The 20,486-nt window shown below is 33.2% G+C and overlaps 1 protein-coding gene across 7 annotated transcripts in view; it reads left to right on the top strand.

The window, feature by feature from the left end:
- Positions 1–20,486, top strand: part of LOC105491756 (component of oligomeric golgi complex 6) — a 141,920-nt gene that overhangs the window by 14,338 nt on the left and 107,096 nt on the right. For all 7 annotated transcript variants that reach the window (XM_071081455.1, XM_011758422.3, XM_071081458.1 and 4 more), the window contains exons 5-10: positions 9,000–9,111; positions 11,041–11,123; positions 11,482–11,552; positions 13,700–13,793; positions 18,657–18,785; positions 18,862–18,953. In XM_071081455.1, coding sequence (XP_070937556.1) covers positions 9,000–9,111; positions 11,041–11,123; positions 11,482–11,552; positions 13,700–13,793; positions 18,657–18,785; positions 18,862–18,953 — 581 coding nt within the window. The remainder of the gene's footprint in view (positions 1–8,999; positions 9,112–11,040; positions 11,124–11,481; positions 11,553–13,699; positions 13,794–18,656; positions 18,786–18,861; positions 18,954–20,486) is intronic.

The following is a 20,486-nucleotide window of genomic DNA, read 5'->3' as shown; positions in this document are numbered from 1 at the left end:
AATATCTTTTTAACAAGAAACTTCGTTAAACAAGCAGTTAGCTTTAGAGATAGAAATACTATGGGATTATTTGAATAATATGATACTCTTATTCAGACAAATGTATAAATGATATGAATGTTTTTCCAACTGAGTGAGAAGTCAGTCAGTCATCAGGACAGCTGAGATGCTCTAATAGATAAAGCTCAATGTAGAATTTTCTTCACAGGACTGCAGGTTAGCATTTCCCTTTAATATTTTATTGGTAGCCAGACGATAGGCTTCATTGATGATCAGGAAAGGCTATGTGTACATGAACATACCTTTGTATTTTTTAAATACTACTGAAATCACTATTATATTTTTATTATCTCTTGTAAAGGCCCACCAGCCAGATTTCTCTCTGGACTCAGAAAAATAATTTCTGGAGAATGTTTGTGTGTGTGTATTTTTTTAAGTTCAGTATGTTAAAATGGAAAGAATATAGGATTTAAGACAAAAGCCTGAACTTTAATCGAAACCTTGGGTAAAAGATTATTAGATTTTTGATTTTATACAGTTATTTCTTAACTTCCCTTAACCTAAGTTTCTATGTCTGAAAGAAGGAAGGGAAAAATATCTATGTCATGGGGTTTTTGAGATAACTAAATGATTTACGTAAGTTGCTGAACACACTGCATGACATAAATTAAAGAATGTTGCCCCTCTCTACTCCTCCCTTTTATTGGATAAAGAAATCCATGTCACGCATCTTATTTCTATTTTTGCTCTGGCAACTAGGAAGCTTAGAGCTATTTTGTGCTTAATTGCAATAGCTTTCCTCAGATGTATTATTTACTTTCTCAGCCTTTCCCTTTATTTCTTACTATTTTGGTTTTTAACAGTTTTATTTTAATTGCAGTGTAAACTACTTTAACTCAGGTTTTGAAATTGGTGGCATAAAAATATAAAACTTTTTCTTGCATAAATGGTTTTATATTGCATGTAAAAATATACTGCAGAAGCATATATGACACATTTTCTTTCATTACCTAATAAAAGGTTAGGGGAAAGCAGGGGAGCATCACACCTCTTTTCTTCTTTCTTCCTATCTCACTTGTACATAGCAGCAACTATCCAAAAGAAAATATTGCCAGTGACATGCAGGGGCCTGACTCAGATAAACTGTAACAACTTTATTTCAGTCACACATATTGGACTGGAAATGAAAATTTGGGGGTAAGGCACAGTATGACTTATCTGTTTCTCATGATTATGATGATCATACTCTAAGGGAAATAGTATGAGGAAAAATTTGGAAATAATCTTTGGTTTATGTATTTTAAAAATTAGGTTTGGAGATGGTATGGATTTTTTTTAATGAAAATTTTGTCTGATCAAATTTTCCCCACCAGTAAAAAGAACTTTTTCTCCCTAACATTTTTCTCCACCAATACAAAAGAGGTTTTGTTTTTTCCCTTCCTTTTTTTTTGTGGTCACACTTCATTTAAAGGGGCTATTGCTTTTTTATTTCCTGATTTAACTGCGTTTATCAACCAGGTAGACTTTTTCTGCATTCTCATTCGTTCTACCTGGAATTCCATTTCCCAAAATTCATTTGTTGAAAACTCGTTTGTCCCTTAAGGTTCCCTGTTGTTTATGCCCATCATATATTTCAAAATATTTTACAAAACTTAAGAATTACAGGCTATCGTGTGTGTCACACATGCATGTACATGTTCCTTGAGAATGTGTATATGTAAGTACATATATATGTTTCAAAGAAAGTCTTGCTTTCTTTAACAAATACTTCAGCTTATAGGAAATTATATTCCACCTTTGTGCTTTACAGTTTTATTATCTATTTTCCATGTTCAGCCAGGAACCTTTACTCAGTCACCAGAAAAAAAAAGTAATTAGTTCCTTCTTTGTACTCCCACAACACATTATTCTTCTAGCACTTATTTTCTGCCCTATAATTTCTGAAAAATTGCTGGACATTGTGGTCTTTGACTATTTTAACTAGATAGCAAAGGCAGTGTATTAATGCTCTTTGTACCCACTCCTTTCTATACAGAAAACTTATCAACTGAATATATCTACACGGTTACTTTAACATTTTAAATAGTTATTGCTGCCATTGCCTGTTAATATTTGACACTCTTACTTTATAAGAGTAATAGCAATTGTGCATATACTTAACTGAATGTTATTAAGGAGTGGAAAGTATCAAGCTGAAAGAATGTATTAGATGCCTTTTAAGCTGTATTTTGTGCAGTTATAATCATGTAATTGTAATTCAAAAGGTAGAGCCTTTGTATTGTAAAAACATATTTGTTGAGATATAATTCACATATCATAAAATTAAACTATATAGTTTATTGGTTTTTAGTATATTCAAAGCATTGTGCAACCATCATTATGATCTGAGTTACAACATTTTCACCATGCCAGAAAGAAAACTCGTGACCATTAGTAGTCATCCAGCCTTAGTGAACCATTAATACACTTTCTGCCGCTCTAGATTTGCCTATTCTGAATCTTTCATGCAAATAAGATCACACAATATGTGGCCCTTTTGGCTAGCTTTTTCCACATAGCATAAATACTTTTAAGATTCATCCATGTTACTTTAACTTTTTTGTGGCTGAATAGTATTCCATTGTACAGCTATACCACATTTTGTTCACCTGCTCACTAGTTGATAGACATTTGGGTTGTTTCCACTATTTGGCTGTTGCAAATAATGCTGGCTGTAAATATTTGTTTACAAGTTTTTGTGTGGGCATATGTGTTTTATTCCTCCTAGGTATATATTTAGAGGTAGCATTGCTGAGTCATGTATGGTAACTCTTTGTTTAACTGTTTGAGGAACTGCCACACTCTTTCTAAAGAAGCTGCACAGTTTTGCATTTCCAAAAGCAACATATGAGGATTCCAGTTTCTGCATATCTTTGTTTTTAATCTGTCATTTTGATGATAGCCATGCTACTGGGTGTGAAGTACTGCTCATTGTGGTTTAGATTTGCTTTTTCCTAATGACTAATGATGTCAAGCATCTTTTTATTGCTTATTGGTATTTGCATATTTTCTTTGGAGAAATGTCTATTTACGTCCTTTACCCATTTTTTGTTTAGGTTACTTGTGTTTTTATTTATTGGTTGTAAAAGTTCTTTATATATTCTGGATATAGGTTTTTTAGCAGATACATTATTTTCTCCCATTCTGTGAGTTATCTTCACTTTTGTGATATCATTTATAGCACAAACATTTTAAATTTTGATGTAACTCAGTTTTATCTTTTTTGTCATTTGTGCTTTATTTTTCAATATATTTTTGTATTGAAGTTATTTTATCTATTTGTTTTAAAATACTAATAAAAATTTAGAAATTTATCAGGTTTTAAAATCATGGCGTGATACTGGCAATGCTGACAAGTGAACAACCTCATTACAGGATTTTATCTCTATTGAGTTTTAACCAGTCTTTCAAAAATGTTTAACTTTCAGTTTGATACTTTATAGAAACTTAAAGTGGAAAGTTTCTTCTTTTTTTATATTTTAGGACCAAGAAAAATATTGTAGAAATACTTTTCCTTAAGGATTGTAATTGATAACCAGATTCTTTAAGATCCTGTCAAACAGGTTATTTCACTTATCTTTCCATCATATGAATTAGGTAAAAGGAATCTCTTAAGTGTAAAAAACTGCCTTTTCTTTCTTAAATTTTTTTGACATAATGTTAATATAAATCTATTGTATACAATTTAAGGAAAATTAAAATCAGATATAACTCTACCACTCAGACAAAACCACAATTAATGTTTTGGCATATTTCCTTCCAGAGTGAGTAGGTGTGTGTGTTGTTAATATTTTACTTTTTTCAGTTAATATTTTATGTCCATTTTCCTACGGTTTTTTATTTCAAGAGGATCATTTTTGGAAGTGTCCTGAAATACAATGCCTAAAGTTTTCTTGAAAAAGGTTATAACAATTTCTACTTCCATTGTGTGTCTATTTTATTACATCCTTATGAGCGTTAGGTATCATCATTAAAAACTTCGCCAATATAGATGAAAAATATTATCACACCACTTTATTTTTATTTTTATTTTTTATTTTTTTATTATACTTTAAGTTCTAGGGTACGTGTGCACAACGTGCAGGTTTGTTACATATGTATACATGTGCCATGTTGGTGTGCTGCACCCATTAACTTGTCATTTACATTGGGTATATCTCCTAATGCTATCCCTCCCCCCACCCCACGGCAGGCCCCGGTATCATTTTAATTTAATTTTTCATTTAATTTAATCATTTTAATTTACATATCATTGAATAGTGATGAATCGACATGTTTCTCATTTTGTTTTGCCATTTATATTTCTTTACTTTTTTTTGTTTTGGTTTATATCTTATGTCCCTTTAAAAAATTATTTTGAAATTATTTGGTGTAGGTGAACCTAGAGGTAGAATTAAGATACGACACAGGTAAGTTTTCAAGAAAAAGAAAAGTACCACAAAATTCATAAATCATGTTCTGGGATGATTTGAAGGAACATGAAGATTAAGTAGTCTGTTTATTTTAAATACTTAGGTGATGTATGACTGGACATACTGAAAATTGATGTATGTGTTCCCAACCTTGTCTATGGTTTTGCTTTGTGTGGTTTCCATTACTTATGGTCAACTGCAGTCTGAAAGTAATAAATGGAAAATTTCAGAAATAAGCAATTTATAAGCTTTAAATTGTGTACCATTTTGAGCAGCATGAGGAAATCTCAAGTGGTTGGCTCCCACTTTGGTGGGACTTGAATCATCCCTTTTTCTAGTGTGTGATGCTATATACGCCACCACTCAGTAGTCACTTAGTAGCTGTCTCAGTTATCAGATTGAAAAACAGTATGTGTAGGGTTTGGTACCATCAGCAGTTTCAGGCATCCACTGGAGTGTCTTGGACTGTATCCCCCGAGGATAAGGGGGGACTATTGTGGCTCTTAAAAATAAGTGGGGATTCCTATACATACTTTCTTGCAAATTTTATATCTGTAAAATGCCTTATGGATCATTTTATGTTAGTACATATAGATCTACCTCAGTTTTGTCTATTATGTATTTTTCTGCAGTATGTATTTCACATATTATTATTTAACTTATTTATACAATATACAGTGATTGTATAAACATAATCTTAAATACTCTGGAGGTTATACTTTATATGTTTTATGTTAATATTTATCTCATATACTTTTTACTGAGACATTAAAAGCCCTCAAAAAGTTCCATATGTTGATGTAAAGTAAGGACAAGGTCTGTGTCATAAGTGCCTTTTGTCACACTGTTCTCTGGCATAGGCCTTATACATTGTAAGTCTCCAATAATGTTATTTGAATGAGTGAATATTCCCAAACCGAATCACTGGACCATTGAACAATAACTTCCTGTCAGAATGGCTGTGAAAATTTACCTGGAAAGAACACATGTGGTAAAACTAGAGTAATATGATAATAAAAAATGTATTAGAATTTATTCTGTCACTACTTTTAAAGTTGCCATCTTGATATATCAAACTCTTGTTTTAGTATTGTGCCCATTATAAAAATATTTTTGCACCGTCTCTTTTGTAGCTATATTAAGAGCCTATGTTTCAGTCTTTATCTCGTGATTGATTTTTAAATCCAGTCAGCCACATTATTTGGAATGAATTGTAACGATTAAGGGGTATGATCAAGGTGGGTAACACTTGTTTTGATTACAACAAAATGAAACTATAAACTAAAGAGACAAATTTTTCTTTGTGCCTAATAAATTGATTCTAAAGATAGATCCAAAAAAGCTCCCAAAAACATTTTATTTCACATGGTTAATTTGCATAGTCCCTAGGAATTTGATAAAATTTTATAATTACTTTAAATTCTTTATGATAATGACTGGAACTTTGAAAAGTATAAAACAAAACCTGTTAAGGGTAACTCTTTAAGCTTTTTAAAATTCATTTTTAATTTATAATTGACATAATGATTATATATATTTATGGGGTACAATGTAATGTTTCAAGGTAATTACCATATCTATCACTTTAAACATTTATCATTTCATTTATCAAATAAGTGATAAAACACATTTATCATTTATTTGTGACAATATTCAAAATGTTCACTATCTTGAAATACCACTGCATTATTTACTGTAGTCACCCTAGTTTGTAATAAAACAGTAGAACTTACTATTCCTTACTGTAACTTTGTACTTGTTGACCAATCTCTTCCTCTCCCCCTCTCCCCACTATCTTCCCCAACCTCTGGTAACCATCATTGTACTCTCTATGAAGTCAACTTTTTTAGGTTCCACATATGATATGAGGAAGATCAAGTGATGTTTGTCTTTCTGTGCCTGGCTTACTTCACTTAACATGATGTCCTCTAGATTCATCCATGTTTTCACAGATGACAGGATTTCATTTTGTTTTATGGCAGAATAGTATTCAATTGTATGTGTACACACACATGCATTTTCTTATCCATTCTTCTAAACATGGGCATTTAGGTTGATTTCATATCTTGGCTATTGTGAATAGCACTGCAGTAACATGGAAGTGCAGATGTTTCTTCGACATACTGATATTATTCCCTTGCATATATACCCAATAATGGTATTGCTGGATCACATGATAGGTTTTAGTTTTTTGAGGAACCCCACACTGTTTTCCGTAATGGCTGTACTGATTTATATTCCCACCAACAGTGTATAAGATTTCTTTTTTTCTCTACATTTTTGCCAGCATTTGTTGTTTTTTGTCTTTCTGGTAATAGCCTTTCTAATTGAGGAGAGGTGATACTGTGGTTTTGATTTGCATTTCCCTGGTGATTAGTGATGTTGAGATTTTTTTCATATAACTATTGCCAATTGTGTATCTTCTTTTGAGAATGTTTATTTAGGTCTTTTGCCCTTTTTTAAATCAGATTTTTTTGTTGTTATTGAGATGTTTGAGTTTCTTATATATTCTAGATAGTAGCTTCTTGCCAGATGCATAGTTTGCAAGTACTTCCCATTCTGTAGGTTGTTTCATATATTTAAAATCCTAAAGACTCCACCAAAAAATGGTAGAATTGTGTAAATATTAAATGAATTTAGTAAAGTTGCAGAAGACATTATCGACATACAAAAATCAGTAGTGTTTTCATACATGAACAGCAGATTATCTGAAAAAGAAATGAAGAAAGCAATTCCATTTATAATAACTACAAAAAATGATAAAATACCTAGGAATAAACTTAGGGGATGAAAGATCTCTACCATGAAAATTATAAGACAGTGATGAAAGAAATTGAAAAGGACACAAATAAATGGGCAGATAATCCTGTGTCCATGAATTAGAAGAATTAATGTTGTTTAAATGTCCATAGTACCCCAATCAATCTACAGATTCTATGCAATTACTTTTAAAATATTAGTGACATTCTTCACAGAAATAGAAAAAATCTTAAAATTCATATGGAAATGCAAAACAACCTGGATAGTCAAAGCAAAAAGAAGAAAGCTGGAGGCATTATATAGTACCTGACTTCAAAATATACTACAAAACAGCATGGTTCTGGTGTCAAAACACATAGACCAATGGAACAGACTAGAAAACCCGGAAATAAATTCATGCATTTACAGCCAACTGATTTTCAACAAAGGCACCAAGAACACACATTGGGTAAAAGACAGTGTCTTTAGTAAGTGGTGTTGGAAAAACTAGGTAGCTACACACAGAAGAATGAAACCAGACCCTTATCTCTCACCATATATAAAAACAAACTCTAAATGGATTAAAGAGTAAATTATATGACCCCAAATTATATAACTACCAGAAAAAAAAAAAAATAGGAGAATTGTTTCATGAAATTGGACTGGGCAAGGATTTTTTGAATAAGACTTCAAAAGCACAGGCAACAAAGCAACCAAGCAAAAATAAAATAAATATTAAGATAACGTTCAGGCATCAGTAATAAGATGATTAAGAACATGACATTTAAATCTGTGTAGACTCAATTAGGTGATTTCTCATTTGAAATAAACAGATCTTTGCTGCCACCTGGAGGATTTTTCCTTGTAAGTTTCTTTATTCAGTAGGAACATTAGCAATCAACTTTGAATTTAAAACCTCCCACCTCAAAGGTGCAAATAAAACAGAGATGGCAGATGCATTGTATCATCTATACAAATAGTGTTTATCTTTGTTCATTTTCATTTGAAATTTGTTTAATTGTGGAATATTACTATTCTCTGAATATTGCTAGTGAAATACTTTTATAACTTTATGTATGTATTTTCAGTTCTGAGATACAGAAACCAGGAATGTTGAGTTTCTGTTCAAGTAATTTGTGTTCCTAACTTGCCTGTGGGTATTGATTCTACTCAGTCCCATAGGTCCTTGAGTGTGCCTTTTTCTGTCAGCTAGTTTAGATAGGTTGCATTCAGATAATAAAATTTAAAAGGTTGTTTTTATTACTATATTTTGTAGAAAAAGTGGGGAAGAGAAAAGTGGATAAGTGACTAGCAATTTATGGAGAATTAATAAAGGAGTTCTTATCTTCTCTAACATAAAATAAACTAATAAATTTGATTTTTGATACGTACTTCATGTGAAAACGTAAAAGGCTCGGAATTGTTTTAGTGACTGAAGAGAAATTGGTTGAAAACAGGTACGTATTTCTCCCTTATAAAAGCAATCTAGCAGACTGCAAGGTGAACTATTTAAGTACCTGTAGGTGGCTGCAAATTTGTAATGCAGGGACCATGCATGGACTTATTTTTTCTTTTGCATAATGATCAACTCCATTTATTGTGTGCAAGTATCTGAAATAGAATAATATTAGCTAATTTTATCACCTACATGTCTGATAAAATTACATTTGAGGCAGAAACAAGACTTTTTGAAAATGTTGAGAATTTTTCATATCTTTGTTTTAAAAAGTTGTCTGAGATATAATCTGTTTTAAAGCTATGCAACTGAATAAGATGCTTGACTTTTATTGCTTGTTTTGAAAATTACAGCCAAAAATTAGAGATAAGAGCACAAGTCGCAGATGCCTTCTTATCCAAGTTCCAACTGACTTCTGATGAAATGAGTCTTCTCCGAGGTACAAGAGAAGGACCCATTACTGAGGTATCCTGACTTTTTAATCATTTAAAGTTTAGTAGTTACAGATATTAGAGAGAAACTGCATTTTTGAAGCTTTATTTTCCCATTTTAAAAAGTTTCATCTGGGAATATTTTTATGTTTGGAAATTTAAGATGTGTATTTTAATTATATTTTTCAAAGTAATACATGTACTTTTTAAAAAGTCAGAGTCAATAAAGCTTATAGAAAGAAAATCTATGTCACCTATTTTACTCTTCCTCACCTCTAGGTCTTTTGCCAACCATTTTCAATGTTATTAATTGCTTCTTTTGTAAATTCTATATTCCAGATCTATAGCTAAAAAGAATATGCTTTGATTATCTATGTTAACTGTTTTCTATTGATTCTCTATTGTGAAATGTGAGGATTTAGCCTTTTACCCACTCTGTCTCCTCCCCCAACACAGATAGTACACACATATGTTCTCTTTATCTCCTTCATACATCATAGTACAGTTAGACCACATTTTCTATTTTCTTTTTCTTTTTCTTTGAGATAGGGTCTCGCTCTGTCACCCAGCCTAGAGTGCAGTAGCACGAACACAGCTCATTGCAGCCTCAACCTCCCAGGCTCAAGTGATCCTCCCACCTCAGCCTCCCAGGTAGCTAGGATGACAGGCATGCACCACCACTCCTGGCTGATGTTTTTAATTTTAATATTTAGTAGAGATAGGGCCCACTGTGTTGCCCAGCCTGGTCTTAAACTCCTTAACTCAAGCGATCTGCCTACCTTGTCCTTCCAAAGTTCTGGGACTACAGGTCTGAGCCGTAGTATCTACCACACATTTTTTGTTTTCAGTACAGTGACATTACAGTAATTGAATGTTCTTTCTTTTATAACTTTGTGTCTTTCCTTGGGTTAGAAATCGCTTATTTTTTCATCGAATTAATTTTTTAAGCTATTTCATTCTTTCCAAACTGGCTGACAGTATTATAAAACCTCTCGAAATGTTAAATAACAAGAAAAAGTTTCATTTCTTTTTTTTTTCTTGAAGACATTAATAATTTTTCCAAAAAGGAATCTTTTGGTCTTCTAGCTGGGAAGAACTGTAAACTTAAGCCTGTCGTTGTGGGCTCAGAGGGCAAGAAGGGCTCTTGAGGTGGGGAAGGGTTCTCACTGAGTGTCTCTGAGTAGGTATCACTTTTACTGGCTTGGCTAAAATGGAACTGGTCATTTGGGTGTAGAGAGGTAAATAGGTGAGATAATTAATAGAGATATTATGTATTAGTATGTACTGTCCTCATGTTTTGAGGAACTTTGTGCTTTTGAAATATTTGATATATCATTTTTTTCTCCCCTTGGTAGAAATTAGAAAAGGAAGATTATTAGTAGTAGTATTTTAAGCTTTATTCATCAAAGAAAAATAACATATCCATTATTTTTCATGAGTGGAACACTATTTGTGGCACTCTGAAACCTAAGCCTCCAGTACATTTAAATATCAGTCAACAGTTTGGCATCTGTCACCTCCTATATATTTAACTTTGCATTCTACTCTTGGACGAGGGAGCAAGAGTGAGTATACAACAGAGATATAAAACATCATCTTCAGCAATAAGAATGCCAGGCTTAAGTAATAAGATGTGTAATACACAGTATGTTTTTTTTTAATTTACTAATTTTTAGTTTTGCATTTCTCACTAGACTATGTACACTTCTTGAGGACAGGGATTTTTCTCTTTATAAATTTTGTATTCCTGGCAACTGTCAACACTATTTGGCACGTAGTAGGAAGATGTGAATAAATACCAGTTACATCATCTATGAAAACTTAGAGAAAGTTGAGATCAGTATAGGAAGTCTTCGTTAAAATAGGTGAAAGAGTTTGTTTGCCCTTGGCAGTGACCTTTCAGTTTTAAATAATGTAATTTTGCCTGAAGCATGGACATAAAGTCACATTCTTAATTTTAAAGGAGTTTTTCAAGGCACTTGGAAGAGTAAAACAGATTCATAATGATGTCAAAGTTCTCTTGCGTACAAATCAACAAACGGCAGGGTGAGTAACTGTTCGTTGAACTAATTGCATTGCTGCTTATGTTTCCAAAATTTTAAAGATATTCTAGATTGTTTGTGAAACTATGTAGCATTTTGTGAAATAGAAGTTTAATCTTTATTTATCTTTAGAGAATAGTGAAGTTATACCCTGACAGGTTTAGGCTAAAACAGCAGTTGATAAGTAAGTGATGGTTAAAATGTGACATTTACTTAATTGTAGAAAATTATTGAAAAATCATTCCATAAAATGATAAAAAGTTAATATGCTGTAACATGTAATATGCAAACAAAATAATTAGGTGCTTAGATGTAGCTGTTGACTAAGATTTAAATTATAATAAATCTTTAATTTTTTTTAGTTTAGAAATTATGGAACAGATGGCCTTACTTCAAGAAACGGCTTATGAAAGACTTTACCGATGGGCTCAAAGTAAGTGATTTATTTTATGTTGTCTACATTCATGAACATTTGTAGTTGTTTTTTAAAATTTTACTTGGTCTTTGATATATTTTGATTTTAGTAGTCAAAAAATTTTTTTAAATAAAAATAGTAATTGTATTTGATTTTTAAATTTTTACTTGGTCTTTGATGCATTTTGATCTAGTAATCAAAAATATTTTAAATATTTTAAAATATTTAAAAAACAGAAAAACAAACTTCACGTTTGAACACACTGTTTTTGTGTTTGTATCATGAGCACCTGCTATCGGCCAAGCAGTATGCTTGATTAAGTATGAGAATAAAAACATGAAGACAGTTTCTGCCCTAGATTATCTTAAAGCAGATTAGGTGTCTCTTGTTGTTTACATAACTGTAAAGTTGTAAGTGGTAAATTGATTTTCTGCTGTTGCTGTAGCAAATTATTACAAACTTAATGGCTTAAAACAACACATATTTATTGCCTTACTGCTCTGTAGGTCAGAAATCAGACGTGGTTCTCACTATGCTAATATCTGAATGTTGGTAGACCTGCTGCATTTGTTTCTGTATGCTCTAAGGGATAATCTGTTTCCTTGCTCATTCAGTTAGTTGGCAGAATTCAGTTCCTTGTGTTTGTAGGACTGAGGTCTGTGTTTCCTTGCTGGCTGTCACTGAGGGTTTTTCCCAGTTTCTAGAGGCTGCCCGCATTCTTTGGCTTGCGGCCCCTTCCTCCATCTTCAAGCCAGCCAGCAATGTCAGGTCAAGTCATTTTCTCATGTTGATTCTCTCCTGCCTCATCTTCCATCTCATATCTCTAACTTTTCTGCCAGCTACTTAGGTTGTGAGGCCTGTGTGATTACCTTGGACCCACTTGGGTAATCTGAGAAAATCTCTCCATTTTAAGGTCTACTACCTTAATTTCATTTACAAAGTCCCTTTTGCCACGTAAGGTAACATATTCAAAGATTCCAGGGATTAGGATGTGGACATCTTTGGAGGGCCATTATTTTGCCTACCAGGAATACTTTATTTGCTTTAGTTTTGTTTGAAAATGTTTCAATAGACATTTTGCAAATAGCCTATTAAAACCAGAGAAGATATTTAAAACAAGCAAGCATGGAACAGGAGCACATATTTTAATAGGTGTTACCAACCAGCTGTTGGAAGGGGTTGGAATTAAATTTAGTTAACCAGCTACTCCTGTACTATGCTCTGCAAATGGAATTCTCTGGTCTGGTTGGTTAAGTCTTTATGTCTAAAACCTGTTTGTTTTTCTACCTATCTCCTTTACATTGTTTGCTTCCATCTGGAGTGTTGTCTGCCTTTCTCTCGTTGCATCTCATTGTATTTTTTTCATATATGTCTTATCTCACTAGTTTTCTACTTTCTCAAAGGCACGGACATTGACTGAAATTTCTTTGTGCTTCCACAACATCTTACACAGTGGCTCCCAACTGTGGGCCTCTATCTTGTGGAGACTATGAAGACATTTTAAGATGTCTTCAATTCTCTGTGCATATTTTGTTTTCAGTCAGTGCATGCTAGAAAGTATACTGCCAGTGTGAAGTCCTTGTGTACCAAAGGTTGGGAATTTCTGAGAAGTTCTAAATTTGAATGTACTAGGCACTTGTGAGCATGTTATAGATAAAATTAGAACAATAAAGAAAAGTTGGTGTAGAGATTTTTAAGAGTTTAAAATTCAAACTCTTTTGAAATTATAATTGTATCACTATATATTGGTTAACCACATTAACAATTTTAGTGAATTGCTTAAAGATTGCTTCTCAGGGAAGGAACTGATAATATATTTTTAGTGCTCCTCCCTGCCTCCCTAATACTGTCATGTATATGGCAGTTATTAGGAAATACTTGTCCATTGGTTGGTTTTTTCAGAACTCTAGTTTTTTATAATAATAAAATACAGCTTTGGGGTATATCTGATAGCATATGTGGTCATTTAAAGTTATATAACTACTTAAGCTTAACTTTTTAGTTTGGTTGACAGTATAAATTAGTTTTTGATTGGTATATCTAGGTTTTTCTGAGGAATTTTTTTATGGAGTGTTTGCCATAGAATTTAGACTTCTGGAATGCAACAGACATAATAAACATCTAAGCTGAATTTAACAAAAGTTATATTGTTAATTATATTTCAGGTGAATGCAGAACATTGACACAAGAATCATGTGACATATCTCCAGTATTGACACAGGCAATGGAAGCCCTGCAGGACAGACCTGTCTTATATAAGTTGGTGACTTTTTCTTAATTAAAAAAGAATGCCTACTTTTCTTTTGATAATTTACTTTATATATCAGTATTAATCAAAAGCATATATAATAGTTTGAGTAATATTTGTAATAATTTACAACAATACTATTCACCTTAACTTGAATTTGTTTCACGGGATATCAGCTTATTTGAATTTCACATACTATAGAATACAATATGGAAAGAGAAACCAAAGTGTCTCTGTATCTAGACTACCTCTTATTTATATAGAGGTTCAGTGACTTTTCCCCTGTCATCTCATTAACTCCCTTAGAATTGTAAGTAACTAAAACTCCTATATGAATCCTTCCCTACAGAGACTGAAGTCATACCAGGACTGAGAAATATGGTTATGCAGAGATGAAAAAAAGAATATTTAATATCAAGGTTCTATTAATAGGATTTAGGAAGAGAGGGCCCAGGTCTTTGATCTCCTAATTGACGCCAAACAAGAGCTATGTGGTAATGCTTTGGATAAGAATTTAATGCATTTTATATTTGTTGATATGTGTTTTATTATTTTATATTTTAATTTTATTCACTTAATTTTTATAAAATAAAAAGTAAATACTTTAATGCCTAGAGTAGTATGAGCATAAGCTTTAGGTAGATGTAGGGGTTGATGATATTACTAATTCTGAAAATAGGAAACCAGGGGACTCTTACCAAGGTAGTACATCCTGCTGTGACTCATCCCTTTCAGTTTCTGCTTATACTATTTTTAGAGGACCTTCCCATTACTTTCTGATTGGAACACTACTTATACTCTCATAAGGTCACAGAACACAAATGCTGACCAACTGTGTAAAAGAATAACACCCCAGAGCTACTTACTGAGTACTCTGTGTTAAGCACCATTTCACATTCTAGAAACACAGCTTCAGTAAAGCACTGCCCTCAGACTGCTTTATTTTATGGAACTGGAGATAAACAAATGCATTTTAATTGAATATACTAATTGCTAGTCTACAAGTCATGTCCCAGATGCTGTGTGGCTCAAGTATTCTGAGGTAGGGGAAAGAGTGAACGTCAGTGAAAGTTTCCTATGGAATTAGGTATAAAGTGAGTTCTGAAGGCTGAATAGGCATTTTCCTAGAAGTAAAGGAAGAACAGTTTCCAGGTTGAGGGAGCAGTAATGCAAAGATATACATTGAGAGAACATGCACCTTTGGGAAATTAATTGCAAAAGCTTGCCCTGGCTATTGAATTAGGAGCAACAGCTGGATTTGTAATAGCCCTGAATGTTGTGCATATAATATGATAAGTTAATGTTTACCATTGATCAGCAGCTTAGCAGTTCTTTGAAATTTCTTTCTCAACTTTTTCACTTTAACGTATTGGCATTGATTATGAGTCTTTTAGCACTTAAAACATTTGGTGTTTGATTTTAACAACTGTTGCATTGTCTGCAGATTAATATTTATTCACAAGGTTAATCTTTAAAAAAAAAAAAAAAAAGCTTTTGTGTGTTTTGGGCACCTGAAAACAACAGCTGACTTCTGCCATGCAAATAAATTTTTACTGAATTATAGTTCTTTATCAAAACTTGGAAAGGAGCAATATCAAATGGCTTATAAGGTGGGCTCTTGAGTCAGATTTCTTGGAGAAGTCCTTACACCTTTATAAACTTCAGTTTCCTTCGCTGTAAAATGAAGATAATAATAGTGCCTATTTTACAGGGTTGATGTGAAGATTAAGTTACATTGTTCACTTGAGGCACGTAGTGTGATGTTTGGATATTATTTTTATTTTGAGAGGAGGTGACTAGAAAGCTGTCAACGAAGGAGGGGTGTATTTGAGGGCTACATGGCAATCAGAGAAAAAGCTCGAAAAATAAAGAATGGAACTATAATGGAGAGGCAAAGAAGGTTTATCTGTGAAGGGCATATGCTAAGAAGCAGGGGGCAGTAATGGCAATTCGGAAGATTTTAAGAGACATTTAGAAGTTGAGTGGGGGAGTAAGTTTTTAAGACCAGATGATTAGAACAAGATAAATGCTAAAAAAGAGGAAATTGGCCTTTCATTAAGTAATTATTTTCAAAGTGGTAGTTTCCTTACATTTAGGGAAAACTTAATAATGTGTCATGCTAACCACCAGATGGCACTATATGAACTTAATAAGTAATGTCTAAAAGCTTCACTGTCCATTATTATGTCTCAAATAACGGAAGTATTATAGGCAAGAAAAATGTCAATTATTGAAATCCCTGGGGAAAGTTGCCATTACTCAGTGTTTCTTATGTAGTATATAACTGGAATGCTAATGCATTATTGACTTTTAATAATAAATCATGTATAATTATAAATGGAAGTGAGAAATTTTGATAATTTCTTTCCTTTCGTAAGCCTTTAGAATATAAGTTATTTTAAAATGTAGTAATATGTACAATGCTGATTTTTCTTCCTTCTTTATGTATTTGTTGTGTTTCAAAGAGGCACTTCTATACTATTATCTTTTAATTTGCTTTTTGATTAAAAATTTTCACCTTTTAATTTGTTTTTTGACCAGAATTTCTTTGACGGTAGCTAAAACACGATTTTTAAAATGAGACTTAATTTTAACTAGGGGTATTTGAGAATATGTACATAATTTGAACATTCACCCTGAAAAAGCTCCATTTTGAATTTTGATTATTGTTGGAAGAATGTCTGATTTTGGTGAAAGAATTTTTCTTCTGTCTCTGGGCCTTCCCAGGATGTTTCATGTCTAAAGATATTGAAGGTTCATATGGCTTATGCTGTTTTTGCTTTAAATTATATTTGTTCTATAGGAGGATTGACATTAATATTAATGTTTATTGATATTTTATAGTATTAAACAGATGAAATTCCAGTGTTTGCCAGGCTTGGTAATTTACCCCCTATTTAAGATACCAGTAGATTCACTGGATTCTGTTACAACTGTGGTCCCAGTGGACAGTCCTAGAAACAAATTTTGCTGTTTATTTTTACTGTGGTTAATAGGGTCTTGGGAATGAGGATTAGCTTTATATACTTAAAAAGTTAAACATTTGTGAATTTTGTGCTGTGATAAGCAGTCATATTTCAGAGAATCAGGTGATCATTTAAAAGAAGGCATTCTTCACACTAAATGGATTTATAATTTAAGAGCATGAGGGAAAAAATAGCAATGAGCATTTTGGTTCTAATTTGTTTAAAAAATAGAAAGTAAATGCAAGGCAATTATGCAATTTAGCAAAACTTAGCTGGATATTACACTTTCCCTTTTCTGTACTAGTATGTCACCACAGGGAATCTCAAAACCATTTCTTTTTAATGGAAAACAAACACACAAAGAACCATAGTCTAGTTAATAGTAAACAGTCCTCAAAAAAGGTTCATATTCCTAAATATTTATAGCTATTTGCCAGTTCTACAGGCTTTCTCTTTTATTTGGAAGTAAACCATCTTTCACATGTTTACCGAAATGTGGATTTTTCATCCAATTAACAGCATATGAAAGAAAGCTATGTAGCCTAAGATATTAATTATTTTGGGTATCTTGGGAAGTTTTGGTAATAGGTTATCGACATAATTCTTAAAATTTGGTATGGTAGAATACTGTTTAGAGGTTTACAAGTTAGTCTAGAATCTGCTGACATCAGACTGCTAAAATAGATTGTGTTTTTCTTTATACTTTTAAAATGGAAAGAACTTTCAATTGAGGGATGGATGTCAGGAATGGTGGTAATAATGGGAAACAAGACTGAGTCAAGTCAAAGAAATGGGTACTACAGAGAGCTCCAGGACCTTTTTATAAATTGAATCCCAAATCGTCCTGTTCCCCAGTTAAAAGCTTTCCTTCCCTACCAGTTCCTTCACCTTAGAAAGCCTTTCCATGCCTTTTCAATTATAATAGGTGACTTCTTAATACATGTTTTTTAAAAAGGTATTTGCTTGTATATGTGATTGGTCAGTAAATTTAAGGAACATCTATTATGTCTAATATTGGAGTCAAAATAAGCTTTTAAAAATGGATAGCAATTTTTAGAGCAAATTTTGGTGATAAATTGTGATAGTATGTATAAAGAAGACTTTTTAATGTAGAAGAGAAAACCTCAATTTTTGGACTGCGAATTCTTTTATTTTTTTCTGAGACAGGGTCTTGCTCTGTGGCTTAGGCTGGAGTATAGTGGAGCAGTCACTGCTAACTGTAGCCTGAACCTCACAGGCTCAAGGAATCCACCTAACTCAGCCTCCCGAGTAGCTGGGACTATAGACATGCACCACCATGCCTGGCTATTTTTTTTTTTTTTTTAATAATGAGAAAGGGTCTCATTATTTTGACCAGGCTGATCTCTAACTCCTGGGCTCAAGTGCCCACCTTCCTCGGCCTCCCAAAGTGGTGGAATTGCAGGTGTGAATCACCACACCCAGCCTTGGATTGCAGAGTTCTAATTATAATCAGCTTTTGAGAAATCTTATGGCTTTATGTAAAACAGTAGAGCATCGTTTTAGACTATAAATATATATACTGAAATATACTGAAACCTAATATACTGAATATACTGAAACCTAAAAAGTTAAGTCTTCCCACCTTGGCTTGATTTTCCTACTTTTACTAAGTCCATTGCTTTATCCCTTATTACTGCTGCCTCTGCTTTAGTCCCATATCCCAGCATTGTTTCTTAGGGGGGTTAAAAGTTTTTACTTTTTGACTGAATTTTCAATGCGCCAAAGTTATCTCTTAAATATTTTTTTCTTGTTTGAAAGCAGTGTTGCTTGACCGAATGCCTAAAAGAGCTTTAAGTACTTGCTTGTCTCAGAAATTGCATGAAAATCTGATATAGCCACTAGAGACAAAGAACCCCAACCATTTTTTATACAACTTGTTTCTTCTAGATATACCTTAGATGAATTTGGAACAGCCAGAAGAAGTACAGTTGTTCGTGGATTTATTGATGCGCTCACAAGAGGGGGCCCCGGAGGTACACCTAGACCAATTGAAATGCACTCTCATGACCCATTGAGGTATAGTAATCAGACAGCAGAAGAGGAGTGGATGTTTTTCCAAAGGAAATCTTCATTAACATTTAGTTTTCATTAGGTATGTGGGAGATATGTTGGCTTGGCTCCATCAAGCTACTGCTTCTGAAAAGGAACACCTTGAAGCTCTCTTAAAGCATGTAACTACACAAGGTGGGTCCACCGATTATATTGCTAATGCCTACATCCTGAAAATAACCCAAGCATCTCTGTTTCTACTCTTGTTGCCATCTTCTTCACTTAGATAAACACCTTGATGGTACAATAAGTGTCCTGATTAGTCTTTCTCTTCTCTGGTTTCTCCCTCATTCTGCTAATAGACTTTCTCTTCTATCACCTTTGTCCTGTCACTCAACTGTTCGGTTTTATAGTGAACCCTAATGACCTTTCATATCAAACCTAGACTCCTCTGTGGCACTTTTAAGAAATTTCTGGAATATCTAGCATACATTATCTCAAATCCTCTACATGACGCATTAAAGGTACAAGGTGGTATTATCTTAGTTTTATCTGTGTGTAAACAGGCTGAGTGACTTGTTTAAGGTCTTGAAGCTACTAATTCTTTCATTTCTGCTACCCAGCCTCTTTTTTCATTCTCATGACACTGTTTTAAAATTTTAAAACCAATTATCATATTTGTTAGTATGTTTCTGCATTGCTACAAAGGAATACCTGAAGCTTGGTAATCTATAAAGAGGTTTAACTTGACTCACGGTTCTACAGGCAGTAGAGGAAGCATGATGCCCACATCTGCTTCTGGTGAAGGCCTCAGGAAGCATAGAGTCATGGTGGAAGGTGAAAGGGGAAGAACCAGCATGTCACATGGTGATTGAGGGAGCAAGACAGAGAGATGGGAGGTGCCACACACTTTTAAGCAACACTGACTATTGTGAGGATAGCACCAAGCCATTCATAAGAGATCCACTCCCATAACCCAAACATCTCCCATCAGGCTCCACCTCCAACATTGGGGATTACATTTCAACATGAATTTAGAGGGGACAAACACTCAACTACATCACCATATATACAATGTACTTAAAATTTTTGTCTTGATGTCAAGGAAGAAAAATAACTGTAGTTGAGAGTTGCTGATGTCTTGTTTACAGAATTCCCAATCTTCTTAGTTGTGATTACCTAAGGAGGCCTGTTTTAGAGTTTGAGGGTTTAGTGTATGTATGATTTTAAAATGTTCTATTTTTGATAGGAAGTTAAGAGAGACACTGTGGCTTGGTATCACTTGACTGTTTTACATAGCTCAGCCACACGCCTCTGTGGTTCACATTATCTGCAAGATGAGTCAGTGTTATGGTGGTAATACTAACCTCATAGATTCTAACTCTTCAGTATCAAGATTAGACTCAGCATATGTTAGATTGGCACAAAGTGTGCATTGTTAGGTTCTCTTTCTGTTATTATTCTCATTACCCCGTTTAAATAAATGTGTTTCCTTAAAGATGTTTTAGAAAAGTATATATAAGGCAGTGTTAAGGAAGAAAATAGATTGTAGTTAGATGAAGTAGGTTATTCTATAGGAATGACTTCAATCTTCTGGGCCTCAGTTTTTCCATCTGTAAAAATGAAGGTGGTTACAAGCAGTAAATGTCAAATACCCAGTACAGAGCTCGATAAATAGTTGGTGTTCGGAAAATACTAGTTTTTCTGTAAGATTTCAAGGTGTATTTT

This window comes from Macaca nemestrina, chromosome 16, assembly GCF_043159975.1.
Source record: "Macaca nemestrina isolate mMacNem1 chromosome 16, mMacNem.hap1, whole genome shotgun sequence".
NCBI lineage: Eukaryota > Metazoa > Chordata > Mammalia > Primates > Cercopithecidae > Macaca > Macaca nemestrina.
Note: the sequence above shows the minus strand (reverse complement) of the source record. Positions and strands in the feature narration are given on the sequence as shown.